Genomic DNA, 27,835 nt, shown 5'->3' on the forward strand with positions numbered 1-27,835 from the left:
AAGTTCAAAAATGTAAATATTAACAACAGTATTAATTTTTAAACTAATGAATATAGGCTTGCAATGATCTAATGGGGCTGAGCCATTAATTATTCTAATAACCTTCTTCTGCAATTTCAAAATCTCAACAATCCTTGGAGAGTTACCCCATACAAGCAAACAGTATTTCATTATTGACGGAAAGAAAGCGAAATATGCCATCCTAATATAATCTGAGGTTACACAATGTTTCAAACATCTCAATAGAAATACAACTCTAGACAGTCTAGTTTTAATGTGGTCTATGTGTGTTCCCCAGGTCAACTGGTGATCAATAAAAATACCAAGAAACTTAACATTATTAACAGTGTCCAACTCTACAAGTTCTTGATTGTAAGGCCTTAAGCTAAATATTACATTTTCAGTTTTACTTTTATTTAAGAGATAACCATTAGCTCGAAACCACACCCCTGCCTCTTCTAAAGAGCTCCTCACCAAATCATTCAGCTCTACAATATCATTTGAAACATTCAAGAAAGTTGTGTCATCAGCATAAAGGAAAGTTCTACTAATAACATTTACAGGCAAATCATTAATACTTATTAAAAATAACAAAGGTCCCAAAACCGAGCCCTGCGGCACTCCATATTTTACGACAACTTCTTGAGACCATTCTCCATCGATAAAAACCACCTGCCTTCTATTTACTAGATATGACTTGAAAAGCTTCAATGAGCTACCCCGAAAACCATAAAAATTAAGTTTTTCTAATAGGTCCGAGTGATCAACACAGTCGAAAGCCTTGCTCAGGTCACAAAACGTTATCTGAGCAAAGGCCCTGCACTCAAAGGGCCCTGCAAAATTTCAAAAACCAAACTATCTATGACATCAAGCGTGGCTTTACCCCTCCTAAAACCAAACTGAAATTTGGACAAAATGTTTTTCTCTTCCAAAAAAGTAACAACTTGTTCATAAATTATAATTTCAATCAATTTGGATACAACAGGTACAATTGAGACTGGGCGATAACTTTCAGGTTTATCTCTCGGACCTTTCTTATAGATAGGACAAACTCTGGAGATTTTAAGCTCTTTAGGAAAATTTCCTTCTTTAAGTAAACAGTTGACACATTCAGTAATAAGTTCGACAATAAAAGGTAGTATTTGCTTCAAAAAAGTATTAGACGTGTAATAATAATCATTGCTGCGAGAATCACTCAAATGTTTTGCGACCTTAAGAACATCATCTGTTGACACGGATTTCCACTCAAATAAGCTAATATTACTTAAACTAACTGGGCAGACATTTTTAAGGAGAGCTTTGGTAATAACAGCAGGTTTTTCGATGGCTTTTTTTTGCTTCAACAACTGCTTCTATACGTCATAGTTCTTCATATCGTGTAAGATATTGATGTTCGAATTTAAACATTTTTTCGTCATTGTTTATAATACAAATTAACATATTTTTATAAATCATTATCTAACATCTATTTACGAAAATTCCTGGTACAAGAGGTTACTGGAATAGATGTTTTATTCTGTTTAAATGTTTTATAATGACAATTTGGTGGATTTACATTTTTATCCATGTTGATTAAGTTCTAGCACCAAAAGCAACCAACGACACAAACAAATCACAATACCAAAAAATATTTTGCCACGGCATCAGCTGTTGATGGTTAATCTGCATTCTGCAACAGGTTTAGTTGCCGGTTAATTTATGGTGAAAGTGAACTTGTGAAGTCACCTCGCCCATAGAATGATATCAGCCTGGGCAATTTCGTTTACACATTTAGTTAACCCATTTTATACTAAAGATTCTGTAGTATTATCTAGACTTATGAGTCCAGGCAGAGTGCAGTTCGTCTTGGCCTCTTGGCAAATAGTTTATCAGGTTATGGCCTATGCCCGCAAATCCACTATCAGCTGATGTTTCATAAATTGCATTGGTAATTGGTATTACCAATTGCATAACTGCATTATTTTCGTTTAAAAAAATCAAATGTAGACGATAATATAAGCTCCTTGTGTTGGAATGTGTCGATCATTTCCTAAAATCAGTCGGGGAAGAAAACATTAGCAACTAGCGGTACAGTTCATCTCCCTTTAAACTCTAACCTATCGAGTTAAAATTATGCATTCAAGTAACGAGAAACCCGTTTCATTACATAGCTCAATTTTCCACCCTACATTGAGAAAATGGCAAAGCATCACTGGTATAACTTCGGAGAAGATCATGTATCCAGTTTTTGTTATGTAAGTAATATTTTATTTTAGTAAAATATGTCGTATTGTTTCTTATTAGGGTTTTAATTTATCAGCAGCATACTAAATATTTTGTTTAGTACAACCTTGTTTGTCAGGGTTAATTGGGACCGGAACACTAAGTTCCGGATAAAAGAAAATCCAGATAAACAGGGAATATAGTAAATATACAATGTTGATAAATAATTAGACATTTATTTTTTTAGAAATATATCATTAAAAGAGAGACAATTAATTATTTAGTTTTATACATATTTACCTTCCATCTGGTAATGTAAATTCTGAACCATCAAGTCCATTTGAACTAATTTGCAAATGTTTTCTAAACTGTATTATGCTTTATGCAAAGGTACATTTGTTGGCAACTCATACAAAAAAAAATACCTTGCTAAAACTAGTGGTTGATGAGTTATTTCAGTACAAAACAAGAAATATCAAGTTCCATAGTTGTATATCAATTAAACCAAAATAGCCTTAGTAAAAAGGTGAATTAAAAAAATATTGAACTGCAAAAATATAAAAAGTTTGGTAAAAACTTTGTTATAGGCTATAACTAAGTTATGTTGGTATTTTTTAAAGTTTTTTGCAAAACCAATAATTTTATCACATTTCTTTATTTATTTCCAAAGGTTCCACCATTTATACATGAGTTGACTTAACTAAGGATAAACTAATCAAGATGGCATACAATGACTAATAACTGTGGTAACAACAATCACACATTGTGTAGAATCTACTTTGTATTGATATTTAATAGGTTGTAAATTTGATTCTTACCTGAATAATAGTTTAAACATCACAATGAAGTAAAACACCACAGTGTAAATATGCAAATATTTTGTTATTATATATTAGGTGAAAAACGCTTACAAAAATCACTTGACAAATCATACAAAAAACGAATACAGTATTCACTATGCTATATATAAGTTAGGCCTACTCTTCCTCTTTTAAAATATATTAGTTTTAGTGTTATAAAATATGTCAAAAAAGTTTTTATTTGTCAAAATAAAAACAACTAGATTTGCACAACAGATGGGGCTGCAGTATAATAAGCGTCCAACATTCGGATAATTGATATTCATGAGTAAAGAATCCTCAATTTAACTACTTAAACCAAATTGCGTCGTGGTATTTCAAATTACAGTATAAAAAGTTATCATTTTATGTTGAATACAAAACAAGGTACGGTATCTATGAGGTTAAAGGCCGACCTGGAAAATCATGAATTTGACGTTATTAACATGTTCTGCTCATCCTCCTGAACAAAAGTATATATGGTTATAGGTGGTGCAAATGATATATAACATGGTTTTAGGGGGTATATAAAAAATATTTATGTTTTAAATATTTTAATGCTCTGTTAGTGTGCTGTAGCCTACCTGAATATCTGTGTACTTAAATGTTATCTGCGGCCGGGACTGATAGTGTATCTGTTAAATAAGCGCTCCCGGGCTGTGGCCAGTGCTTCATAAGATATCGTGCACTGTAGTTTGGATCGAGTGAGTGCTTGTCAATCAAGGATCAACCATCCACTAGTTCGATGCATCATAGTGAATTGTGTGTATCGGAGTGTTTTTTTTTTTTTGGCATGTTAGGAGTTTACGTTTTGACCGAAACAAGATTATTTCCTTTTTAATAGAACATGGAATTGTATACCAAACTTTTTTTAAACCAAAATAGCCTTAAGTAGTAAAAAGGTGAATTAAAAAAATATTGAACTGCAAAAAAATATAAAAAGTTTGGTAAAAACTTTGTTATAGGCTATAACTATGTTGGTATTTTTTAAAGTTTTTTGCAAAACCAATAATTTTATCACATTGTGTAGAATCTACTTTGTATTGATATTTAATAGGTTGTAAATTTGATTCTTACCTGAATAATAGTTTAAACATCACAATGAAGTAAAACACCACAGTGTAAATATGCAAATATTTTGTTATTATTATATATTAGGTGAAAAACGCTTACAAAAATCACTTGACAAATTATACAAAAAACGAATACAGTATTCACTATGCTATATATAAGTTAGGCCTACTCTTCCTCTTTTAAAATATATTAGTTTTAGTGTTATAAAATATGTCAAAACAGTTTTTATTTGTCAAAATAAAAACAACTAGATTTGAGTCGCTGGCCATTGTAGAGAAATGCGCATGCATTCACTAGACAATCAATTTTTTATACATGCTAGGAAAACCTTTAGACTTGTAACAAAAATGACCATGTACGTAGAAAGAGCTGCTCTTTTCCATGATTTAAGTTTTATTATTGCAAAACAAATTCCCTTCAGTATGATATTTGGAAATATAGGTAGGATTTTATGCTCACAATTTTGCATCTGACGTTAACTATGCAACTACTGTATATTAAGTTGCTAAAATGAAGTTATGAAGTTTATCAGAAAATGGCTGTGAGGCTTAAATAGCTATTTGGGACAGTTCCGTTCATTTGCAACACGTAGCTAACACATTAGTTGTGATTATTTCACTATTTGGTGGTAAAATAGCCTAAATCGTATAAACTGAGATGATACATCGAATAGATATGAGTTGCTGACCACTGAGGAGTGAACCTAGAGAAACTCAAAATAAGTTTCTGATCAGTAAAAGGATTCAGTGTTGAGAAAACAAATAGTTTTGTTAGTAAAAAAAAAAAACTTATTTTCTCTTTTGTAGTTTTGGTACACTGCTTCAGGAAAGTACGATCATGGCCATAATTTCCACTGACAAAAGGGTCAGGCAGTTGCTCAAAATAAATCATTATCCAATCTAGCTGTGCCGTGTCATCAGATTGAGGCATTATATCTTTATTATCACAGTAGTTTTCACACTTTCCTTGTTACTGTTCAATAACAATATTCTATTGACATAATATCTACGTCGGTATAAAGCCAATCATCTGGATGTTAATCCGTCATCAACATATGATAGGCCTACGTTGTTAATTTTGTTATTATATTATAAGTCAATACATATGCTATCAAAAACATATTTCACTAGAAATTTAAGAAAATCCTTTAAAAACATTTGCCTCCCTCCACTTTGTGAAGTTAATCCAGATAACTTAGAGATCCGGATGGACAAGAAAGATTTTGTAGGTACTTTTGTAACTCAAGATAGTATCATGATGAAAGTTCATAATAGTAACTCTATTTTCAGCACTTTTTAAGCGTGAAAAATGTCCCCATGATAAATAAATGTGCCCAAATTTTATAGTCTATTATTTTATGTTAATGATTTGTTGGTAATATGACATTCACTGTAGGGATAAACTTTGGCTCTTTAGAACCGAGAGATCACAGATTTGACCAATTTCCTTAAAAAAAAAATTGGAAAGACTGCTTCTAATAACAGGCTGTGAATATATACCTTGAAAAAGTATGTTTGCCAATCATTAAAGCGTTATTTTTTATATTTTAAAATAATATGAGAAACTTTCTTTAACATAAAAAAGTTGTTTATGTTCTATAAATTTTATACATATTTTTGTGATATTTTTTACATATCTTCTTTATTATCATTTGTATTAGTTTCTATAATTTAGTTAGTATCATTTTCACTACTATCTTGTGTTTCTGAAATAATTACTTAATGTTCTTTGTCCTTATATTCTAAAAATGAAATTATGAGTTTATAATAACTGAAATAAAAAATAAAAATTTTGTAATAAAATCTCGATAAATATCCTATGAACACAGCATCTATAGTTTTTCCATATCTAATTGTACTTGAAGTAAATTTTTTTTATAGTAGTCATATATTTTTTAGAAGCTGAGGATCTCAGAAAATAGTTTATTCTGGCACTAGAAAAGTACTGTATAAACAATAATAGAATATAGGTTGGAGCCATAAAAACAAAAAGGCCTATGAACTAACGCTGAGAGAATTCTTAAATTTTCATGAATGAATTCTTCTCTATTCTAGAAATAAAATGGCAAACAACATTTATTTCACGCTGAAATTATTTGACGGCTGACACCTACAACAAAATTGCTCTCACAAATGACAAAATACAATGCCAATAATAAGTTTCGTGGATTTTGCAAGTAGCTTGTTCACTCATCGCTATACCTAGCCTGTGGCATTTGGAAATCACGTAAGCCAGCTATATTAAAATATGGAAGTATCCGATTAAGGATTGAAACTTTCCATTTAAAAGTTGTGCTAAAAACAAGTGGTAATTAACATCCGATGATCCATCATGTAATGGATAAAAATTCCTGAGAATCTGATCATAAATGCACGTATTCCCATTGTAGTTATGGCCATTAGATGGATGTATAATGGGGAAGTGAGACCCAAACCCACTGACGAAATTTCAGAAATAGATAACCACAGCACTTCTGAAGATAACCTTAAGATAAAATGTTCAATTATTCCTTTTGTCTCTGACAATTAAAAATGCTTTAATATAATTTACAATATAGTTTAAGTAATATATCTCAGTATGAAAAAATTAATAGATGACAATGTTACTGCGTTTCAGACTTGGAATATTTAAACCCATTTATGGTATGTTCCTTTAGGTCAATATTTTCATTTGTCACCAGCTGTGTTAGTGAGGGCAACACCTTCACTAAACACTGGCTCACAACGTACTATAAGCAGACTGGTTGGCCAGTGAATGCATGACCTTGACATTGATTATGCGTGACCTTGACGTCAATAAATACGCGTTATACCTGTAGGAGCTGCTTGAATGTGGAAATTGTCTTTCTGATACATAACAAGATAATTTTAATTAATATCCCTTCCTCCGTGAATAAATTATCTTAAATGTTTAAATTATCTTTCTGATACTTAAAACAAGATAATTTTAATTAATACTCCCTCCTTTTGTGAATAAATTATTTCTGTATAAAAAGATGTAAAGGTAACCGTTGTAAATGGTATAGACTACATCTACTTTACTTTTTTGGAGTGAACCAAAATTTCAACTTCAACCCCTTCCTCCTTCAAGTAAAAAGATTTATCAGTTATGTTCCCATGTAAAATCTGTGTGACCATTCTAAAATGTTAATTATAATAGACAGTAAAATGTACTTTTGCAACGTAATAATATTTACACCGTTGAAACTTGATAATTCAAATTGGTATGTACTGAACTATTGTTCTGTTATTATCACTCTTTCCATCTCGTATTGCATTGTGTTCCTAATAGAATTAGATTACAAATGCAGGCTACAATAACAATTGTAGAAAAGCTTAAATTAAATTTCAAGACAAGAAAATTGATTGTTTCAATTGTGTAGAATCTGTCTGTATTAAAACATGGTTGATGGATTGTGTCTATTGTGTATGAATTTGTCTGTATTGATACAGATTCTCTAAAGAAGCACATTAAGCCACATTCAAAACCTATTAGGTGTAAAAAACCATATGTCTGTGTAATACTATATATAATATATTGGTAGGTGACAATTGTCTAGTGAGCTCTTTGTAAAAGAAGTATAATTGTTGACTTCTAACACTACCTGACAATTAAGAATTTGCATACCAGCAGTGTTACATGGAAAAATGTGAAGTATTCTTGAAAAGCCAAGGTGCAAATGCATTTATGATAATGCCCAGAGTCAATAGGTGAGATAACAGGTGTCACTGATTAGGCTCAAGAATATGTTTACATCACTTCCTACAAGCATGTCACTCGGTTGATATACGTTTCAGCTTTAAAATTTCACTATCGTTTTCAACTAATACTGTATGTTGAACGATTTTTATTGTAAACAATGAAACTTATTATCAAAAGAAGGTGTGGCTGTTAAAAAATTAAATGTTTAAAACATTTGGTGTAGAATATACAGGTTCAACAGATTTATGTTTTGTACAAGTGTTTAAAGAGTTAATCAAAATAAATGAAAGTTAAATTACACAATCTCATAAAAATTGTCTAACCACACAAATGTTATCATTAGATATTGTTAGATTAATCCTATTTTATTATATTTTCTAAATAATTCTTTAGAGTAAAGCTATGACTGTAAGTATACAAGATAGTATGATAGAAAAACTAATTATGCTATGAATATAACTATGATACATTTTAAATTATGGATACTATATATAATACAACATAAAACAAATTATACTTCATAAACCAAAGTAGCCTTTAAACGTTTCAACTTCAAATAAAAGTGTTAATTTCAACTACCGTACATAAAATTACCCTATTCTAACATTTAATCAGCGTGCTTAGTTTGTAGAAACCTCTGATTAGCTATTTCTAAATGATTAATTTTAAGCTTATGTGGATTGTGAATTTTTTGAATGCACTTTAAAGAAAAACAATCATAGAATCTTTTGTTATGAAATTATTAGAGGTGGAGTTAGGACTATAAAGTCCTTTCTTCTTCTCTAAGTACAATGTAATGTGTTAAAGAAACATATATAAATCAATTAAAAGAACATAATAACTGAACAAAATAGCATAAATATAAATAGCTTATTTACAACACGACTTAAAATAAAATAATAATATGGCATGTAAGGTCACTATGTAAAACAAAGCGAAATCGTAAATTAAAATAATCTTACAACATACTGATTTATAAATGAGTAATAAATTAGTAAAGCACCCATTCAAATTGATTTTTTTCAAACAAACTAGGAAGCTTATTATTAGTTGTTGAGTAGTGATGACTTGAGCTTCTGAATTATTGCATCAAACAATCTTAAGACTTACTTAATATTAATTAAGATACTGTTTTGCCTTATAAGATGTGACAATTACATCACAGTACTGTGCATGTCATAGACATTACGCTTGTCAGCAGGATTAGAATGTGAATGGTTCTTATTCCTCCCTGAACAGAAAGCACCTTATTTCAGCTCTTCATCTTGTTTTCTGTGTTTTTAACACCTGCTCAAGTCGGACGTTGTAGTGTCGGTGAGCTGTATTCATGATAAGTTTAGAGTTACAGCAGCACGACTGAACGTTTTTAATAGAAAAAAGTGCTTGGTGATCATTGTTTGTCACGCTTTCGAGTTTTTGAGGGCTTAAACTATTTTTGTAGTGGGAGGATGCTAAAGTCAATGAAAGGTTATTCTGTGAAGGAATGAAGAAAACATTAAAAATTAACGAAATTGTGTGAACTGGCATTTGATTATTTGGACACTGCAATACAGGGAGGTGGTTAGTAAAACTTTGCTTGATTATTTGCAAATGAAGAAAGTTTGTACCAAATCAGTACTAAAAAACTTATGTAAACAAATTGGAAATACGAAATACATCTGCTATGATATCACAGTGATTCACTGCAGATTCTGATTTGTTGGAAAAGGTCTTAATTTATAACGAAACAAAACATCAATTCATGCATTGGAAGTCAACAACATTAATAAGAATAAAAGAAGCTCGTCAGAGCAAACCAAACTGTTGGCCATGTTTTTTTTTTAATATTATGGGTACCATCATGATCGAGAGAGTACTTAGGGCCAAACATTCAACCAAAAAGTACTACACCAAGATTCTGGCCAAGCTGAGAAAAAAAGTGATGAAGAGACTTGTGTGGAAAAGCACATCAAGAGTACTGCATTGAGGATATTCATAAGTCTATAATGCGCTTTGTCTGAAGCAGTTATGATTTTCTGTACCTTTTGCTTTGAGCAATAGAGACTTTGCTTGTAGCTGTGCTTAAATAGAAAAGAGAAGATATGTTGAAGGGATCAACTGTCTTTTATCATCAGGGATCAGTGACACACTTCGTATTTGATGTTTGCACTATTGTTTTTTTTTTTTTTTTTTTTTTTTTTTTTTTTTTTTTTTTTTTTTTTTTTTTTTTTTTTTTTATACCGTTAAAAAACAACAAAGGTTGCTTAATCATATAACCTTATGTTTTAATTAATTACCACAAAAATATGTAATGTAAAAATTGTGTTTTGTTGAGACAATAAATGTATAAACACTTGACTTGTTTTCTGTAAAAACTGCCAAGTGGACCTAAAGGAAGGATTTACGCATTGTGTAATATGGAAATTACATTTATTCGCATAAAATCTTTTGCTTATCAATGGACAACTTAAGAAGTACTACGCATAAGTAAAACCCTTGTTCTCCTTTTCCAGAGATGTGGAAGACGCAAAGGTAGAAATAGACAGTATGCCAGGAGTATATAGATACGGAGTAAACAGAATCGTACCTGAACTAAAACCTTTAGTGGACAAGGGTTTAAAAAGTGTTCTGCTTTTTGGAGTAATAACAGGGCTCTCTAAGGTATGTGGAATAATTAATTTACAGTATTCTAATTAAAGTTAATATAAAATAAGATGACTTATTACATATGTCTACCAATACTGACATCACAATCTCTATGGTGCCTTAAAGGGAAAAAATAAATCCCAACGAAAATGAATAGCAGCGATTTTTATGTATGAAATGAGACCAAGTACAATGCCATATGTCAAAATTAAATAATAGGATAGTAAATATTTAAAAAGCTGATCTATTCGGCCCTCAGCACTTTTCAAACATTCTTGGTGACAAACTAAATTGACTCTTGGCACTCTAAAGGATATACTTCATCAAGAACAGGTTTGGAAAGTTTTAGACATATGTGGTTAGATTCCAGCATGTACCAGGTAGAAAAACATTTTGATACTCTTGACTGTCCAGGCCACAGCGAACATGTTAAATACAAAATATTGAAGATTCAAAACTGAATTTCTTAGCATTATATTTTTCTATAACCTTAACTTGTGAATAACGCAAATTCACAAAGTATTTCAAAAATATGTGTTGTTGAATTATACATTAAGTTATTTTAAATCAAATTAGTTAATGAACAAAGTCGTGAATTTTATAATGCTCAAAATATGTGTATTATTTAGGATGCGATTGGAATCAGTGCTGATTCACAGAATAATCCAGTTGTCCAAGCTGTACCGCTTCTACGGTCTGCTTTCCCAGACCTCATCATAGCTTGTGACGTAAGTATATTTTATACTACTTGTTACATAATACATACTATAATTACAGTACTCTTAAAACCTGTTAGCAGTGTAATTTCAATAACATCATATACACTAACATAAATGTTCAGAAAGTAAATTTCTGTAATTATGGTACACTAGGAACATGTTACAAATGCTATTCCAATAAAACCTTATACATTAATCTAAGGAATGTTCTAAGAATACGTTACCATAATTATGGTACATTTTAAACATGTGGGAGTATTGGAGATCTTTAACATTTACATAAAGAATGCGGAAAAAATAAGTTAATGATTTATTTGTTTGAACATTTAAGTATGTGAGCTCGCAGGTTTGCCTGTGTGCATATACAACACACGGCCATTATGGGTTTTTTAGGGACAATGGCATATAAACAATGATTTGTTGGTTGGTACAGTTAAGTATGTGTGTTCGCAGGTTTGCCTGTGTGCATATACAACACACGGCCATTATGGGTTTTTTGAGGGACAATGGCATATAAACAATGATTTGTTGGTTGGTACAGTTAAGTATGTGTGTTCGCAGGTTTGCCTGTGTGCATATACAACACACGGCCATTATGGGTTTTTTGAGGGACAATGGCATTATAAACAATGATTTGTTGGTTGGTACAGTTAAGTATGTGTGTTCGCAGGTTTGCCTGTGTGCATATACAACACACGGCCTTTGTGGGTTTTTGAGGGACAATGGCATATAAACAATGATTTGTTTGTTGGTACAGTTAAGTATGTGAACTCGCAGGTTTGCCTGTGTGCATATACAACACACGGCCTTTATGGGTTTTTGAGGGACAATGGCAGTATAAACAATGATTTGTTTGTTGGTACAGTTAAGTGCATGTGTTCGCAGGTTTGCCTGTGTGCATATACAACACACGGCCATTGTGGGATCTTGATGGATGATGGCATATAAACAATGATTTGTTTGTTGGTACAGTTAAGTGCATGTGTTCTTGCAGGTTTGCCTGTGTGCATATACAACACACGGCCATTGTGGGATCTTGAGGGATAATGGCATATAAACAATGATTTGTTTGTTGGTACAGTTAAGTGCATGTGTTCGCAGGTTTGCCTGTGTGCATATACAACACACGGTCATTGTGGGATCTTGAGGGATGATGGCAGTATAAATAACGAATTAAGCATTCAAAGAATAGCAGAGGTTGCGGTCTCGTACGCCAAAGCTGGTTAGTACCATTAGGTTGTACTGTGTGAGACAGTTAATGTTGCGGACATGATGATAGAAATCTGGTTTATCTCTCCTTGACACACAAACTAGAATTAGTTCAACATAATTTTTCTCTTTTTGTGGATGTTTTTAAAATGTTATTATTACTATTCTTGTGCTGTCTGTCACTAATATTATCTGACTGGGGAAAAAAATTGCTTTTTATTTGGTTAATAATAATTTCTAACACACTATCAGATGTAGAATCGTGGACTAATGGCTGAACAATTTGACATTGACATAATAAAAATGTTATTTGAATCGAATAACAACTCTAAATAGAGATAAATTCCTTGTTTTGAAATTAGGTTGTGGAATAAAACAGTTTTTTCTTATTCAATTCAATTTGTTATTTTGTACAGGATTGTCTACAAAGTCCGGCATTACTAAGTTCTAAAAATTTTGCTTTACACAAAAATTTGTTTTATTAAATTTTCTCATTTCATTCAGTAAAAAATATACTTTTCATAATAACCTAATATATTCAATACCAAAAATAATTTTTCAGCAATCCCTTTCAAAGAAGCCAAGGATTAAGGTGAACAAAATAGATTAAGATTGAGTGTGATAGCTTTTGCAGTTTTGTTACTATCTAAGATCAATGCGCTCTTAGAAAAGAGCAATTAGTTTAAACTTATTAATTTTATTAGTTTAATTTAATTTTATTTTGTTTAATTTTATTAGTTTAAACTTAGGCACAAATAATGCCCTCCTTAGACTCAGATATAGACTAGATTTTTGTAATTGGCCAGACTGGTCAGGAATACCTCACTTAGATCACTAAAATATACACGGTCTCTTTTTGATATGCATTGCACCATTTTTTTTTGCTAGATATTAGAAATTCTTACTTTATATAAGCAATGAGACAATAGCGCAAAGTTTTTTTTTTATTTTGGAGAGAATGGTTAATGTTTCAACAAAACACAGAGATACTTTTACAAATAATAAGTTAGTCATAATCTAGTATTGTTCAATTTATATTTCAAAGTTTTGGTTCGTTAATTAGTTGTTTGCAAAAAGTTATGTTTTTTTTTTGTAATACAGTAGTGATTTTGTTATTATATTAAACTTTCTTAATAGGCAGTAAGCACACTTATTAATTGTGATGTTAGCTGATTTTAAATGTGTATAAATAAACAGTTTTGCTCCAAGCTCTGACAACTTTAAGATTTTATTTCTGATTAATGAAGGAACCCCTAATCAGGTTACTAGTAATTTTAGGGGCCCTATATTTTTCTAAATTTGTGTATTATTATTTTTATTTAGTAAATGTCTTGCAATGAGTTTAAAAGTTAAATTAGTTATATATGTCAGCCTGGGTAAAAATGTACATTTTTGAAAAGTATTGATTTTTGACTTGTTATACATAACATTGTTTTACAATGTGTTCTTGAGAAAAATAAAGAATTTGATTTGATTTGATATAGTACTAGTGCATTAAGAACTGTCAATAAATACTTTGTCTGCATGTCCATTTAAAACAAGCTTAAAAGAACAAAAACCATTTTAATTTTAGAAAATTAAAATAGAATATTTTTACAATGCCTTTCACAGGCTTTTTGAATACATTTTTCTAGGACTTTTTTGAATAAGAAATATTCTATTTGCAGGGCCGTGCGCAGAATTTTATTTAGGGGGGGTTCTATACTTATTTTATGAAATAAAAAAAGAAGAAACTTAAATAAGTAATAGATTAAAAATTAATACGTATGGAAAATGAGTTTATTATAAAATTGTAAAACTACATACTTTTAATACATTTGTAACTCATTCTTTAAACAAAGTAAAAACTTTTTCAAATAAAAACATATGTGATCTACTCTTTCAATAAGTTGATGCGTCGAGGTACAGAAAAAAATTCATCTAATACTGAGTTCACATCTACTTCAATGTCTCGATGAATGTTCAGTGATGCCAATCCGTTCAATCGATTTTCACTCATGGTAGAACGCAAATAATTTTTCAACCTGCGTAATGTTGAGAAAGAGCGTTCGTTTGTCGAAGTTGTTACTGGTTAGTAGTACAGCCATTACCCTCAAGATTTTATGGACATTAGGAAAAGCATCCTCATTGCAGACATCAAGAGCAATCGAGAGAATCTTTTGATATTTTTGTCCAAAATTCGTCTTCGCCAAATCCAGCACTTCACTGATCCATACTTCAGGAGAATCAGCATTCAAAATCGTAGCGTACTTAGAAAAGAGTTGTTTGCAGGCTTCTTCATCTAGGGTTGAAGTTTTCGATGGAAAAAGACATCCAAAATTTGTTAGTATCTCACGATGTTTGAGAAAACGGTCTTCAAGATGAGTGATGAATAAATCAAGGTATGGTAAATACGTAGAAATTCTACAGTAATCTTCAATATCCCCACTCATAACATTGCAACGTTGAGTTTGACGGGAAGCAAGTCTCGCTTTTTTACTTCAATATCGTGCTTTCCACATGTCTGGTGAACTTCTTCAAAAATCGTACTGAAATTTTCTTCTGCGTGCTTTCTCATATTCATTAATTCTTCTTTTTACAGCATCGGCCAACTTTATAGCTTCAACTAAATCCTGATTCTCAGTTTGAAGTACTCGACTTAATGATAAAGCCAACGAATGAAACTGATTGAAGAATTTTTAATGAAATTTGAAAATCCAAGGTTCCTATTGCAGATAGAAGTTGAAAAGCGTTGGCCGTCGTTTTTTGAATCAGTCCAAGAACTAGAGATGACTTCCAAGGCGTCTATAACTGCTGGTTGTAGATGAAAATATATTCCACCTGACTTGTGCTGTTCCACCCATCTCGTCGTACATGATTGTTTCAATTTCTTTTTTTATCATCACGAAGGTAATCATTTCTAGCAATGGCGTCTTGAAGTGCAAGCAGGCGTTTGGGGTAGTTGAAAAAATTATATACGCTCTGAATAGTGCCTAAACAAATGTCTGATCGGAACAACTTTGCACGCGTCACTAACAACCAAATTAAAACTGTGAGCTGCACAATGTGAATACAGAGCTAAATTGTATTTTTCCTGAATATAAGCTTGAGCTCTGTGAAATTCTCCACTCATATTTCTTGCTCGTCGTAGCACTGACCGAAGAAGTACGTACAATCAATATGTGAAGTTTCCAGGAACGATAAAATAACATCCGCCGGTCCCTTTCCCAGTAAGTTATGTCGTTGGAATAAAACTCAAGAAATCTTCGCAAATTTTAAATTTACCGTGATTCTTCGCTTACGTACCGGATGCAAATCGAAATTTGTTTCGACCCCCGAAATGTCCGCTAACTCATCTGTCATAAACGTAAAGGCCTTAGAATCATTAATCTTATTGATGAGCTGTTTTTGTATCATTTGATTACAAATGGAAATTATTTCATTTTGAATACGGTTGCTAATGTACATCGCATTCTTCGGAGAATGCTCTAAATGAAGTTTTAATTTCACATCAGTTGCCGCACGATATCTCAAAAGAGCTCGAAAATTCCCAGTCATTATAATCGGGTCCTTGCAGAACGATTCGACCAGTATCATTATTTCCTCGGAGTGCCAATCCTTGTCGACCACAAAGAATCACTGTTTGAACTATAGCTTCCATATGTTCTCTGCTTTCGGCTAAGAAATCTAGTTTCTTCTGCGTCGATAGTAATAAATCGATTGACAACGTAGCTTGATTATCAATATCACCTCTTAATTATGATTTTAATAAAGATGTTATGTGGTATTAAAGTGACGAATGGTTGTTAAAGCTTTCTATAGCTTTCTTCCAATTGGTGAAAGGTTTTGATACTAGGTTACCTACTTGTTGTCCATGAACTCTTGCCTTCGTGACACTAAACAATACACAGTATTTGCAGAATGCTCCGTTTTTTACCGCTGAATATGCCAACCACTTATACTTCGTTAACCAAGACCTCTGGAATTTTAAATTTCTTGGGCCCGATGCTGGAAATTGATAGGTGTCTGGTGGAATCCCAAATATTTTCTTGAAGTTTCTTCGTAGAATCAATGCTCGAAGCTGCAGGCTTGTCAACGAACAGTCCAATATCGTTTTGGGTTTACTACTTGTATTTCAGTTATAGTTGTCGAGGCAGATTCTTCATTTGCATTATTTTTTTTTCAAAAACGAGCCAAAGGTTGATTATTTATCTTTAAATATACCAAATAAGAATAAATATTCTAAAATTATATTCTAATTTCGCATTCGCATTAACCCTTTAACGAGTATAGGTGTTTGTTACAAAATAGTATTGACGTTCCAGAACGTCATATTAAAAAATCATGTGAAAAATAGTAAGGACGTTCTAGAACGTCAATGAATTATGACTTATATTACAAGTACTAGCGCTTATGTTTTTCCTCTATGGAAGAAATCCGCCCACTGTTCCTAACCTTAAATAACTGAGCACAGTTTTCCCGCGTAAATACTGTCAGCTGCTTTCAACTACAGGGCGGCTGTAAAGGTTATCTCCGCACACGGATTCCCGTGATTTCTACTGTCACCAGCAATTGGCGCTAAACAACTTCTACAGTTGCATTCTGTTGCTACGCTGTAAACATTCACTTTGTGCAGTTTCTTCTACAATGATTGAAATAGTGTAGTTTATTGTTCTCAAGTCAGTTTCCTTTTGTGTTGTGAAATGGATCCAGAACGTAAACTTACGTAGTGACAATATAAGAAGGGAGATATACGAGTGGAGTGAAGGAGATCAAATCTCAGACAATAACAATGACGTTTTTAGGCTCCGACGATGAGAATGTGTGTTTGATGATAGTGGGGATGAACAAGATGAAAACCGCAGAAGATATCCTCGCTGCTTCTTACTTCGACAATGAACTTGACGTGGAGATACAAGAACCTGCATTACCAGTTAAGTGAGTCTGATATTTGTCCAATTTGCAAATGGAAACATGTTGACTGTTTTGAACCAAAAGACTTTATATTTGATGATTCTAATTCTGGCCTACAAGTTGACTTTGAGGATAATATTGAAAAGGAAATAGATTTATTTCATAAACTGTTTGATTACGATTTAGTTTCGCACATTGCTTCTGAGACTAATAAGTATGACCAGCAGCAAATGAAAAATGAGGCAGGAATAAAAAGAATTCTCCAAACTCAGACGCTGGACAGAAACAAACCCTGATGAGATGTAATTGTTTTTTTTGCGATTTTGCTTCTAATGCCCCATTGCAAGAAAAATTCACTAAAACTCTACTGGAGTACAGATCCACTCCTCAACACTCCCATAATTCCCTCAGGTGTTCAGTCAGGATAGATTCCTATTGTTGCTTCGAGTATTACATCTTGACGACAATTCACTAGAGGCGGGGGGAGATAAATTATACAAAATCAGAACGGTTTATCGAAACCCTACGGAGAAAATTTTTTTGTAGCCTACTCTCCTAATAAGAACCTGGTCATCGATGAGAGCCTCATGCTATGGAAGGTCGCCCTGGGTTTCAAACAGTACATTCCGTCTAAACGCAAGCGGTTCGGAATAAAACTTTATGTATTGTGTGACAGCAGTTCAGGCATCGTCCTTGACTTTATTGTTTATACTGCAAGACCACTGACTTGTTGAATGAAAAACGAAGACGTCGGAGTGTCAGCAAAGGTTATCAGAACACTAATGCAACCGTACTTAGGACGTAACCATGTGTTGTACGTTGATAACTGGTACAGCAGTCCCGGCTTGTTCAACTGGCTTCTTGAAAATGAAACAGCAGCTTGTGGAACTGTAAGACAAAACCGGAAAGGTCTCCCTTGCTTACCCAAAAAAATGAATAAGGGAGATTGTGAAATTAGGAGCCAAAAACACATGCTTTGTTGTAAAATAGTGTGACCGCCGCCGTAATGTAACAATGCTAACAACAATCCACAAGCATGAAATGATTCCTGTGACTAAGCTTGGAAAGACTGTAAACAAACCAAGCTCTGTCATAGAATATAATAGGGATATGGGAGCAGTCGACCGCTCTGACAATGATGATATCTTTCAATGACAGTGCAAGGAAATCAAAGAAGTGGTACCGTAAATTATTTTTCCACTTGATTGATATGGTTGTTTTGAATACATACAACATGTTTGTCATCAAGCAAAACAAGAAAAGTGGGTTTTGTGACTTTAGACTAAACCTCATCCGACAAATATTGGAAACACATCACACTCCAAGAGAAGGAAGGCTGGTAGCCGCGGCGCCGAGAGTTGTGCCGCCGCCAGCCGGCTACCAGAGACCAACATCCGTTCCGCCTGACCGGCAGAACACTTCCCCCGCCCACTACTGACGCCAGAAGGTCAGACACGGAAGACACAAAAGAGATGCTACGTCTGTTCTCATAAAGAGTGTGTGTGTGCCACTGTGTATATATCCATGTTTCGAGCACTTTCACACAAAAAACAAAATTTTAGCCTTTGTATTTTCTCAACAAAAAGTAAATGTTAGCTTTTTATAGTAATAATATCTGATTTTTTATAAAAAATAAAACAAAATTTTTCTTACTATTTTGGGAGTGTATTATGTTTTCACATCTTCCTTTACTCCTATGAACAAATGATGTAGTGACGTTCCAGAAACGTCATTACTCCTTAAAGGGGTTAATTATATCTGCATGCGCGACGAGAAAACCTTTAGTGGTGCCAAAGAAATAAGCATTTTATACTTACATTTACTTCATCATTCTCAAGTCGTGGTTTTTTACTCAGAAATTTCCGAATGTCCATTTTGTTCCAGTAGAACGATATGTTAACGTCGTAACGTGCGTCTTTGAAAACAAACACTGCAGCTTTCTGGTGTAATTAGTTCAGTCTGCGCCACTCAGTATACAAAACAAAGCTTGTCGTTAAAACGGCGACTTGACAACGACAACAGCGACGACAAAAACTTAGAGCCGGCCGCCCGTTATCGCTCGCAAACAACGCACCTATTCACACCTATTCGTGGCTGCAGGAGGACTGAGCGCTGCACGCTCCGTCGCTCTAATCGCTCTGGTCGGCGCATGCGCGCTCCGTTTTTGGTCCCGCACGACCAATTGTGAAGCGCGTCGGAGCTCCCAATTTTTAAACAGTATATAACACAAATCAGGCGGAAAGCGCGTCGCAATCAAAACGATTGGAAATATTTGCGCGCGCAAATCAAAACGATTGGAAATATTTGCACGCGCAATCAAACGATTGGAAATATTTGCACGCGCAATCAAACGATTGGAAAATATTTGCGCGCGCATGCGCGTAAACTGACGGCGCAATAGAGCACAATTAAACTGAATATGGAAACAATATGATATATCCCAAATCTTCAAGGGGGGGGATTTGAAACCCCCAAAACCCCCCCATGCGCACGGGCCTGTCTATTTGAAATTTTTTAAAGTTTAACTTTCTTAAATTAACAATCCATAAAATAAAACACTGAAACAAAGCAAAGTATAAATTCCTAGTTATTTCAAAGCTAAGAGACTCGGATAATATTTGTAGCAAAAAACATGAGTTCACTTTCTTTACAATTTTGTCACAATGCTTTGAAAAATTAAGTTTTAAATCCAAGATAAATAACGAGGAACTTTACACTGTTCTCATCTCCATAGATCTTTTTATTTCACCTCAATAAAGAAGTCTTTTGCTAATGTATTTTTTCATAAAAATTTCCACTATTTGAAAATAGAACAATTAGGCTTCTTTGTTCATTTAGCTTTAGACCATTTATCATGGACCAAGAACTTGAACTGTCAACACAATATTTAATGTGTAAAATTAACGTAAGAGCATATCCTTCCTCATGATAATTGCTGATGTTACTTTAGTGAAAATAGTTGCAAAATTGCATGTTATTATAATTAACTGGGCTTGAATTGACAGGGTGCCACGTAGTAGCTCCGTCTGACATGATGGACGGAAGAGTACTAGCAATCAAAAACGGCCTTCGGAAAGTTCACCTGGATTCTACTGTTTCACTACTGTCGTACTCAATAAAGTACGCGTCCGCATTCTACGGTCCATTCCGTGATGCGGCCAAGTCATGTCCAGCCTTCGGTGACAGGAAAGCCTACCAACTACCCATCGGTAGTGCGGGACTGGCGGCTAGGGCAGCGGTTAGTAAATGCAATCATTTTTCTAAGATTCATATACCCTCTGTGATTTAGAATGTTGTACAGTTGATATTACAGTAGAATAATTTGTATTCTTAAAATTGACAACAGCAGGGAGCAAGCAGAATAAAAGGATTCAGAGAAAATAAATCTGGCTGGTATATTCATCAATGTTCAAAATTTCAGACTTCAGTAATGTACAATGAAACTGTCAGTGTCATGAATAAAATAAAATATTTTAAAAAATAATAGGGCTATTTTTCTGAATTTTCTAGATGCCGCATTGTACATTACTGTTGGTTTTTTTTTAATTTTTGCAATGTTAAATCAATAAAGTTTGTATAGTTTAGAAAGCTGAGTTTACTTTGCCTATTCAATATAAAATTGACAACGGCAATACAATTCTTGATTCTTGATACAAATAACAATATTTCAGCGTAAATACCGTCAGTTCGACCTATTTTTAGGCTAGACGAAAGGAATAATTTGAAAACCCCTAAACTTCCTAAAGGACTCAAAATTAAGCAAAAATATTAAAATGGTTCAATATTATGTTCTTAAAACCATCAGTTAGGAGTTGAAAATCTAGGATCTTAAACCGGATTGGCCTGTAATATAAACAAAATATCTACTATAGGTACGTAATTAGCAAGACCTTAGACTAGATATAAAGGTATTGCCGGATTTTATGTACTCGTGAGTAACATCTAAAATTTGTTATTACTCTTGGGCAGTTAATTCTTTAACAGGTGTGTTAACAGTTAATTGAATATATCCTTTTAGTGATATTCCTTATGCTGCGTATTATTACAATTATTTTAAAGATTGCTACAGTTAAGAACTAAACAATTTGTACTTTTTAAATCAAAGAAGGAGTTGTAAATGGGCTGTAGAAACCCCATTATTTTATCACAAGTTAATTTTGGTAGCAGTCACACAATTCACTAAATTATTCACAATCATCTGTGGAAATAAGTTCTACTCTCTTGCATTCATGAATTTCAATATTAAATTGAAAAAGAAAAGGTTTCTTCTATATGAATGAAGGTGTATTAAAATAAAAAGTATTGTAATTGATTTGATTACTTCCAACTGGCCATTGTATGGTAGAGTTTGTGCTGTGAGTAATAAAATAAATAGCTTTAATAATAATGAAAATGAAGAGTCTGTCATGTTACATATACAATTTTATTTTAATAAAGAATTAATAAAAAAAATACTTGCTCCACCGGGATTTGAACCCAGGTCTCTCACTTGCCGCATGAGTGTGTTATCACTACACCACAGAGCCCTTACTTTTTATGATTAAATTATTTTGTGTTTGGCCGTTTCTGTCACATATGTGTTTAAATAACCAAACAAACATATGATTGGAAGTCTAAATACCTGTCAAACAACGTTTAAACATTTATTAAATTTGTGTAAACGGCAATAGCCTAATTAAATTTCAATAAAGATTGAATCACAAAAAGTACTTTCTCCTCTGGGTCTCTCACTTGCCGGGTGACAACGCTCTTACTTTTTACGATTCAATTATTATGTAGATTTTCAGTCTCATTATCTTTTTGGCTGATATACCTTTCATTTAAATATCCAATAGTTGGTTTTAAATGTGTCAAGCTAAAGATGTCATCTGTGAAAAACAATTCAGCGTGTGGTATTTTAACCCTTTATTAACCACTTATTTTGGCCTCCATAAATTCTTGCATGGCCGATGAGCAGTTTCTCCATCAGGGAAAACTAATCTATCCATTTCATGAAAAATTACGTTTTGTTCTTTCTTTTGCTATGCATATCGGTTCTTGCTTCTCGGCCTATTAATTCAATTTTCCCAACCACCGTTTTGAGGCAATTGTCGAGGACATTTATTGAGATGGGGAGAAAAAGTAATCGCAGAAAATAAGTTTGAATCCGTTTTTGAGATATAGAATAATCCAATTTTGAGGAAATATTTACTAAAATACTAGAGCATATTTAGATCCACTGTTTAAATATTTAGATATGATGAGATTGGGACAGATTTATGGCTTTTGGTATATTGTAAGAAAGAACCTATTGTAGAGAAAGTGAATCACAACTATTAATCTTAAATACTTTCACATACAAGAGGGATATATATAGTCAGCATAGGTAATTTCTACCGTTTTATTTAAAAGTGTGTAATACTATTATTTTCACCAGTAATACCAATTGAATTATGTGTGAATCGTAACATAAGTCATTAGTCATGTCATTTATTAGCAAATAACATTTATACACTATTAAAAATTTCAATTTCAAAACGGATGCCTCATAATAACATAAACTTACTAACTACAGATTAAAACATACAGTGAAAATAACATTAAAGCAAGCAATTTAAAATATTTACACGCTTTGAAAATTGGCTGAATATACAAAACATGCATTTACTGAATAATGAGGCTTATGTAAGAGTATGTTTATAAATATGTTTAAGAATTCTGATATGAAACATTTAAAAGATTTTGGTAATGAATTGAAAAGCTTAATTCCTATAAAATGGGGTTTGCTTAAATAATTTTGTCTTATGAATTATAATTGAAAGCAGATATCTATATCTTGTATAATAACCATGGGGAATGACTGTCTCTATTATACTCATCATATATACAACACCTCAAAAACATAAAGTGACATTACTGTAAATATCTGTAGCCTTTTAACAAAAAGTTTTGCATAATGTTTTGGAGCCGGATTTAATTAATATGCCTATGCGTACTGATTAAACAAATTTTAATACTCACTGTGATTTATGTGAGCATCCCCATTGTATAATACCATACTTCATTATGGAGGGGAAATACCTGTAATATATCATTTTTAAAACTGTAAAATTTACTGTATTTTGTAAAAACATTATTTCATAGCAAGCAGAACCGAGTTCTTTTTTCTAAATTTCAATATGGGAATTCCATCTTAAATGTTCATTCAATTTTATGCCCAAGAAGAAATAGTTAAGGTTTTCTCTCATGTAATTTTATTTAAAATAGCTCAAATCATTTTTATTTGGAATTGTTCTAAAATGAATTTACTGTGATTTTGCATTTTTCATTTGTACACCATTGGAATTGAACCATTCATTTAATTTTGACAATGTTTCTATAATTTTATTTTAAAAAAGGCATGTTTGGTTCTTTAAGAATTACGGATGTCATCTGCATATACAGTTAAATTAATGTAAATTTTTTATATGGACTAAAAACAAAGCAGGGACCAAAATAGAGCCTTGTGGCACACCTAACTCAATCTGCTTCCAATCAGATTCATATTTTTATGTTATTGGTAAACCAGTTCAAGTTGTTTCCCTATATGCTATAAAAATCTAGTTTTTGTAAAAGAATGTGATGTACAACTTACTAATAAGTTATATCATTCTTAGTCCAGAGATATCAGTGAAGGCTGTGATATGTTGATGGTCAAACCCGGCCTGGCCTATCTAGACATTGTTCATCAAACCAAGCAAGCACACCCAGATTTGCCTCTTTTCGTCTACCAGGTATGTCCTCATTTGTCATTTGCACTGTATTGTACAGATAACCTAGTAGAGATGTTATTGTTGGATGTTACTGTTGTACTAAACCAAATTTCCATTTAGTTTCCAACTTTAGTCTTTGTCATAAAACATTATTGGTTAGCTTCCTAAACTAAGTCTTGTTAAAACAGTAATAAGAGTAAGATTTTTGTAGAAAATATATATTAATTTATGCGTTGTAATTATGAATTGTGTTTGAAATTGTGATCTATTGATGTATTATACTGTATTGCTACTGATTTCAAGTATTTGTGCAAAGCACTGCTATCTGTAAATAAAGCAATACTTCTAAATAAATTTGTAATAGCTATATTTACAATGTGGGTTGAACACAAATCTGATTCTATCAGTAGTTTCATTTTTTGTCTCTGAAATAATTGATTGGCTTATTATACGAGGGCTATTCCAAATGTAACCACCATATGGTTATTAAAAAAAAAAAAACAAATCAGATAAACATATTTTAATATATATATACATTTGAAAGTTACAAATTTCTGGATTTTTCTACATAATTACAATTAAGATGTAAGCACTTATCATATATTAATTAGTGTAACTAAGAACTGCCTTCTTCAAAGAATTCTACCATCTGAGTTTTTAGCCAGCAGTGACTGCATCTTTTGAGTTCATTGTTGTCATCTAAACACCATGCCAAGATCAAAGCCACTTTTTCATGTTCATGTCCTGGAAATTTATCCGAAAGCTCAGTGATTATGAAACGTTGATATTTTCTAACTGTTTCGTTGATCTTGTCAACACATTCTTCACTCACCACTGATGGTCTGCCACTCCTTTCTCCGTTGTAGATTTTTGTTCGTCCACTTTTAAACAAACAAACCCATTCATGTACACTCCCTTCGCCCATAAATGGCTCAAAGTTCTCTATGAATATCTTCCATTGAATTTATATTTTTCTGTAAAACGTCTACTTATAGCATGCACTTTTTGCATTTGGCAGGAAACTCAATTGCAGCACACTTTTTGCAAAGCTATAGAAAATGAAGGTTTCTATTAGCTGGTTTAATCCGCATCTAGTTCATCATGTTTGGATAATATTCTAACTTGCATCAATTCTTTGTTGATTTGTCATTGACGATAGATAAAGAAAGGATAATATGGTGTAGAACATTTGTCATCAATATATGCTACAAAAAGTATAACACTATACAGGAATCTGAAATTATTATACAATATATAATTACAAATGTCTGAAATTATATTATCCTTTTTGCATCTATTATAGCTATAGTTCTCTTTTAAATATTGATTTTAATTTATCTGATCACAATGCTTTGTTAATCACTCTTCTAATTTCCAAACCTAAGGTTTGTCTTTCCAAACCCATTTTCACAAAACATAAATATAGTTTTTTTTATAAAAATTAAAAAATATCTTGGCAACTGTTGAGCTATCTGATGGTATGAATATTGTGTATGTGAATACTTTAATGATAATTACAATTTTAAAAATAATTTTTAATCACTCCACAAAATATTGTGGGCATTGAAAGTGGGAATTTAGGGCAATTTGTAGTCAAGGCCAAAGAAAATTTTTTTTAAATAATGATTTATATATGATTATGTTGATTTTATGTGTATTTGTGTATTTTATGATTATTCAGTGTATATAATTATACTCCAGGGAATTGTACGTTTTTTAGTGATTTATTAGTTGAGGAAATGACATTGTTATAACAAACTACAGTTTAAGAAAGTGGCATGTTTCAAAATAAAATATTACTTAATCCTGGAACTGGCAAAGTCATAATTTACAAAGGATTTTTTCCCGTGAACTGGCAGAGTCGTAAAATGTGGTGCACTAAACATAATATCTTAATTTCGTCAGCTTTTGAAAAATCTTCATTTTTCGTAATCGTAACAAAACTTATATTATTGTAATCAGCAGATTCCACACTTTCTTTTAATAAACTCACTTTTATACATAAACGATTACAGTATTTATATTTTAGTGGCCTCTGAAATCTACAGATGTTTGGTGTGTTATGCAATTTTGAGAGCTTTGGCTGTTCAAGTCAGCTGTATTCCGGTCCATCTACTTTTATGTTGTTGTTGTTCTTTTCTAATTAGACATTTTCTTGATCACCATACAAACCCGGATATTTATGATTTTAAAATTGATATGATATATATGGTTTGCACAAGATTAGATAAGTGTTTGTAGAAAATAAAAGTTACGACTACAGAGCTCGTAAGTCCATGAATGTAAAAGTAAACCCAAATTTTATTTCTTTTATAATAAAATGTATTTTATTATGAATAAATTGATACGTAACACTTGATGTTTTGAATAATAATTGATTTTACAGTTAACTTTTCTTTAATTCTGCGTAAGAGGTTAAAAAGCTGTGCCGTTAAGCCTAAAATGCATGCCAGTCCTAGGGTCAGGGAAACTGCATTTTTCATATATAACATATAAACATATTTTAATCCATTTGTCATCTTTCATATACAAACTGTGAAAAGTTCTAAGTTAATTTCAGCTCATCAATCGGTTTTCTATGTTTCACAATACCCAAGTTACTACTTTTAAAGGTCAAAAGTTTGTCATAGAATAATCGTGTTCATAAATTTTTGTTGTAGTTTTTCTATCTTTAGAAAAAAGGTATCTAAGGAAGGGCTCTGACTAAAGATTTTTTGTATGGTTGCTTCTAGACACAAAAAATATTAATGCTGACTGTTTTGATTGATTTTCTAATGCATTTATTTTCCAACCATTTTCTCTCCAAACTAGTTAGGAGTATAATTTAAAAATAAATATTAAGAATTGGAATCAGTGTTGAAAACATAATAGGGAACGATGTTACCCAGCAACAATCATACAACCCTCGTGGTAAAGTCACAGCTCGTAACTCTTCTATAACAAACATTATTATTTTATTTTGTCTAGTCTTTTATCTACTGTAAGTTTTGAACAAATTAAGTTTATTGAGTACATGTGACTGTAATTAAACAGGTATCCGGGGAATACGCCATGATATACCACGCAGCAAAAGCCGGGAGCTTCAGTCTCGAGGATGGGGTACGGGAAACATTAACATCGTTTTGCAGAGCAGGTGAGTTAAATAAAAATCTCATTAGAGCATTTGGTTGGGAACAAATTGACCACCTGCCGTAAAGTTTGGACTTGGTGCCGAGCGACTTACGTTTTGTTTTGCTATTTAAAGCATTATTGGGAAACAAAATGCTAACAATTATCATCCTCCATGAATAAATAAACAGTAAAAATATGGACTAAACTAAGTTTTGTTAAAACAGTAACAACAGTAGGTTCTTGTTGTGTTTTGTAATTTTTATGTGGGTAGAAAGAATTTTTTTTAATCTCAGAAGAAATTAAGGTGATATTACTCAAGTTTTGTAATTATTAAAATTTTAACAGAATTTTTTTAATGTTTAGCTAATCTGTTTGTATTTTTACAATATTGCTTGTGTTTTAGTACAATTACACTAATTTTGAATCAACTAGGGTTGTATTTCAGAGAAGCTTGTGGTTTGAAGAACAAATTGGAATTAATGTTTTGAAATAACTACATTAGTTCATGAAAACTAGTAATTTTTAAACAAATTCTGACGATCTTGTTCTCTGAAATAATTATTGTGAATTTGCGATTTCAAGAGCACATTTGTTACAGGTGCTGACTGCATAATAACATACTTTGCACCTCAGATCTTAGACTGGCTGGCTGAAGGAAAGTTGTAGGTTAATTTTTACAGGTTGTAGTGTTATTTAAAATATGGTGATTAATTAAATAGGCAGCTAATCA

At 32.3% G+C, this 27,835-nt stretch overlaps 1 protein-coding gene across 2 annotated transcripts; it reads left to right on the plus strand.

The window, feature by feature from the left end:
• The first annotated feature begins 1,710 nt into the window (after positions 1-1,710).
• LOC124369948 (delta-aminolevulinic acid dehydratase-like) lies at positions 1,711-27,835 on the plus strand. 2 transcript variants are annotated; one of them, XM_046828151.1, is made up of 8 exons: positions 1,711-2,234; positions 10,310-10,457; positions 11,072-11,170; positions 12,263-12,383; positions 20,269-20,501; positions 23,899-24,015; positions 27,028-27,127; positions 27,704-27,835. In XM_046828151.1, the coding sequence occupies exons 1-8, from the start codon at positions 2,113-2,115 to the stop codon at positions 27,769-27,771; spliced, it is 1,008 nt and encodes a 335-aa protein (XP_046684107.1). In that variant the 5' UTR covers positions 1,711-2,112; the 3' UTR covers positions 27,772-27,835. The 2 variants fall into 2 exon arrangements, with proteins under 2 accessions (XP_046684107.1, XP_046684108.1); XM_046828152.1 differs by lacking the exon at positions 1,711-2,234 and adding an exon at positions 2,641-2,728.

The sequence above is a fragment of the Homalodisca vitripennis genome, chromosome X (assembly GCF_021130785.1).
Source record: "Homalodisca vitripennis isolate AUS2020 chromosome X, UT_GWSS_2.1, whole genome shotgun sequence".
Taxonomy (NCBI): Eukaryota; Metazoa; Arthropoda; class Insecta; order Hemiptera; family Cicadellidae; genus Homalodisca; species Homalodisca vitripennis.

What these genes read in the sequence shown, in the direction of transcription:
- LOC124369948 (XM_046828151.1), top strand. Translation starts at nt 2,113, where the DNA reads ATGCATTCAAGTAACGAGAAACCCGTTTCATTACATAGCTCAATTTTC. An exon ending in GGTCTCGTACGCCAAAGCTG is followed by an intron (nt 12,384 to 20,268) that starts GTTAGTACCATT and finishes TTGAATTGACAG; the next exon opens with GGTGCCACGTAGTAGCTCCG. An exon ending in AACATCGTTTTGCAGAGCAG is followed by an intron (nt 27,128 to 27,703) that starts GTGAGTTAAATA and finishes CATTTGTTACAG; the next exon opens with GTGCTGACTGCATAATAACA.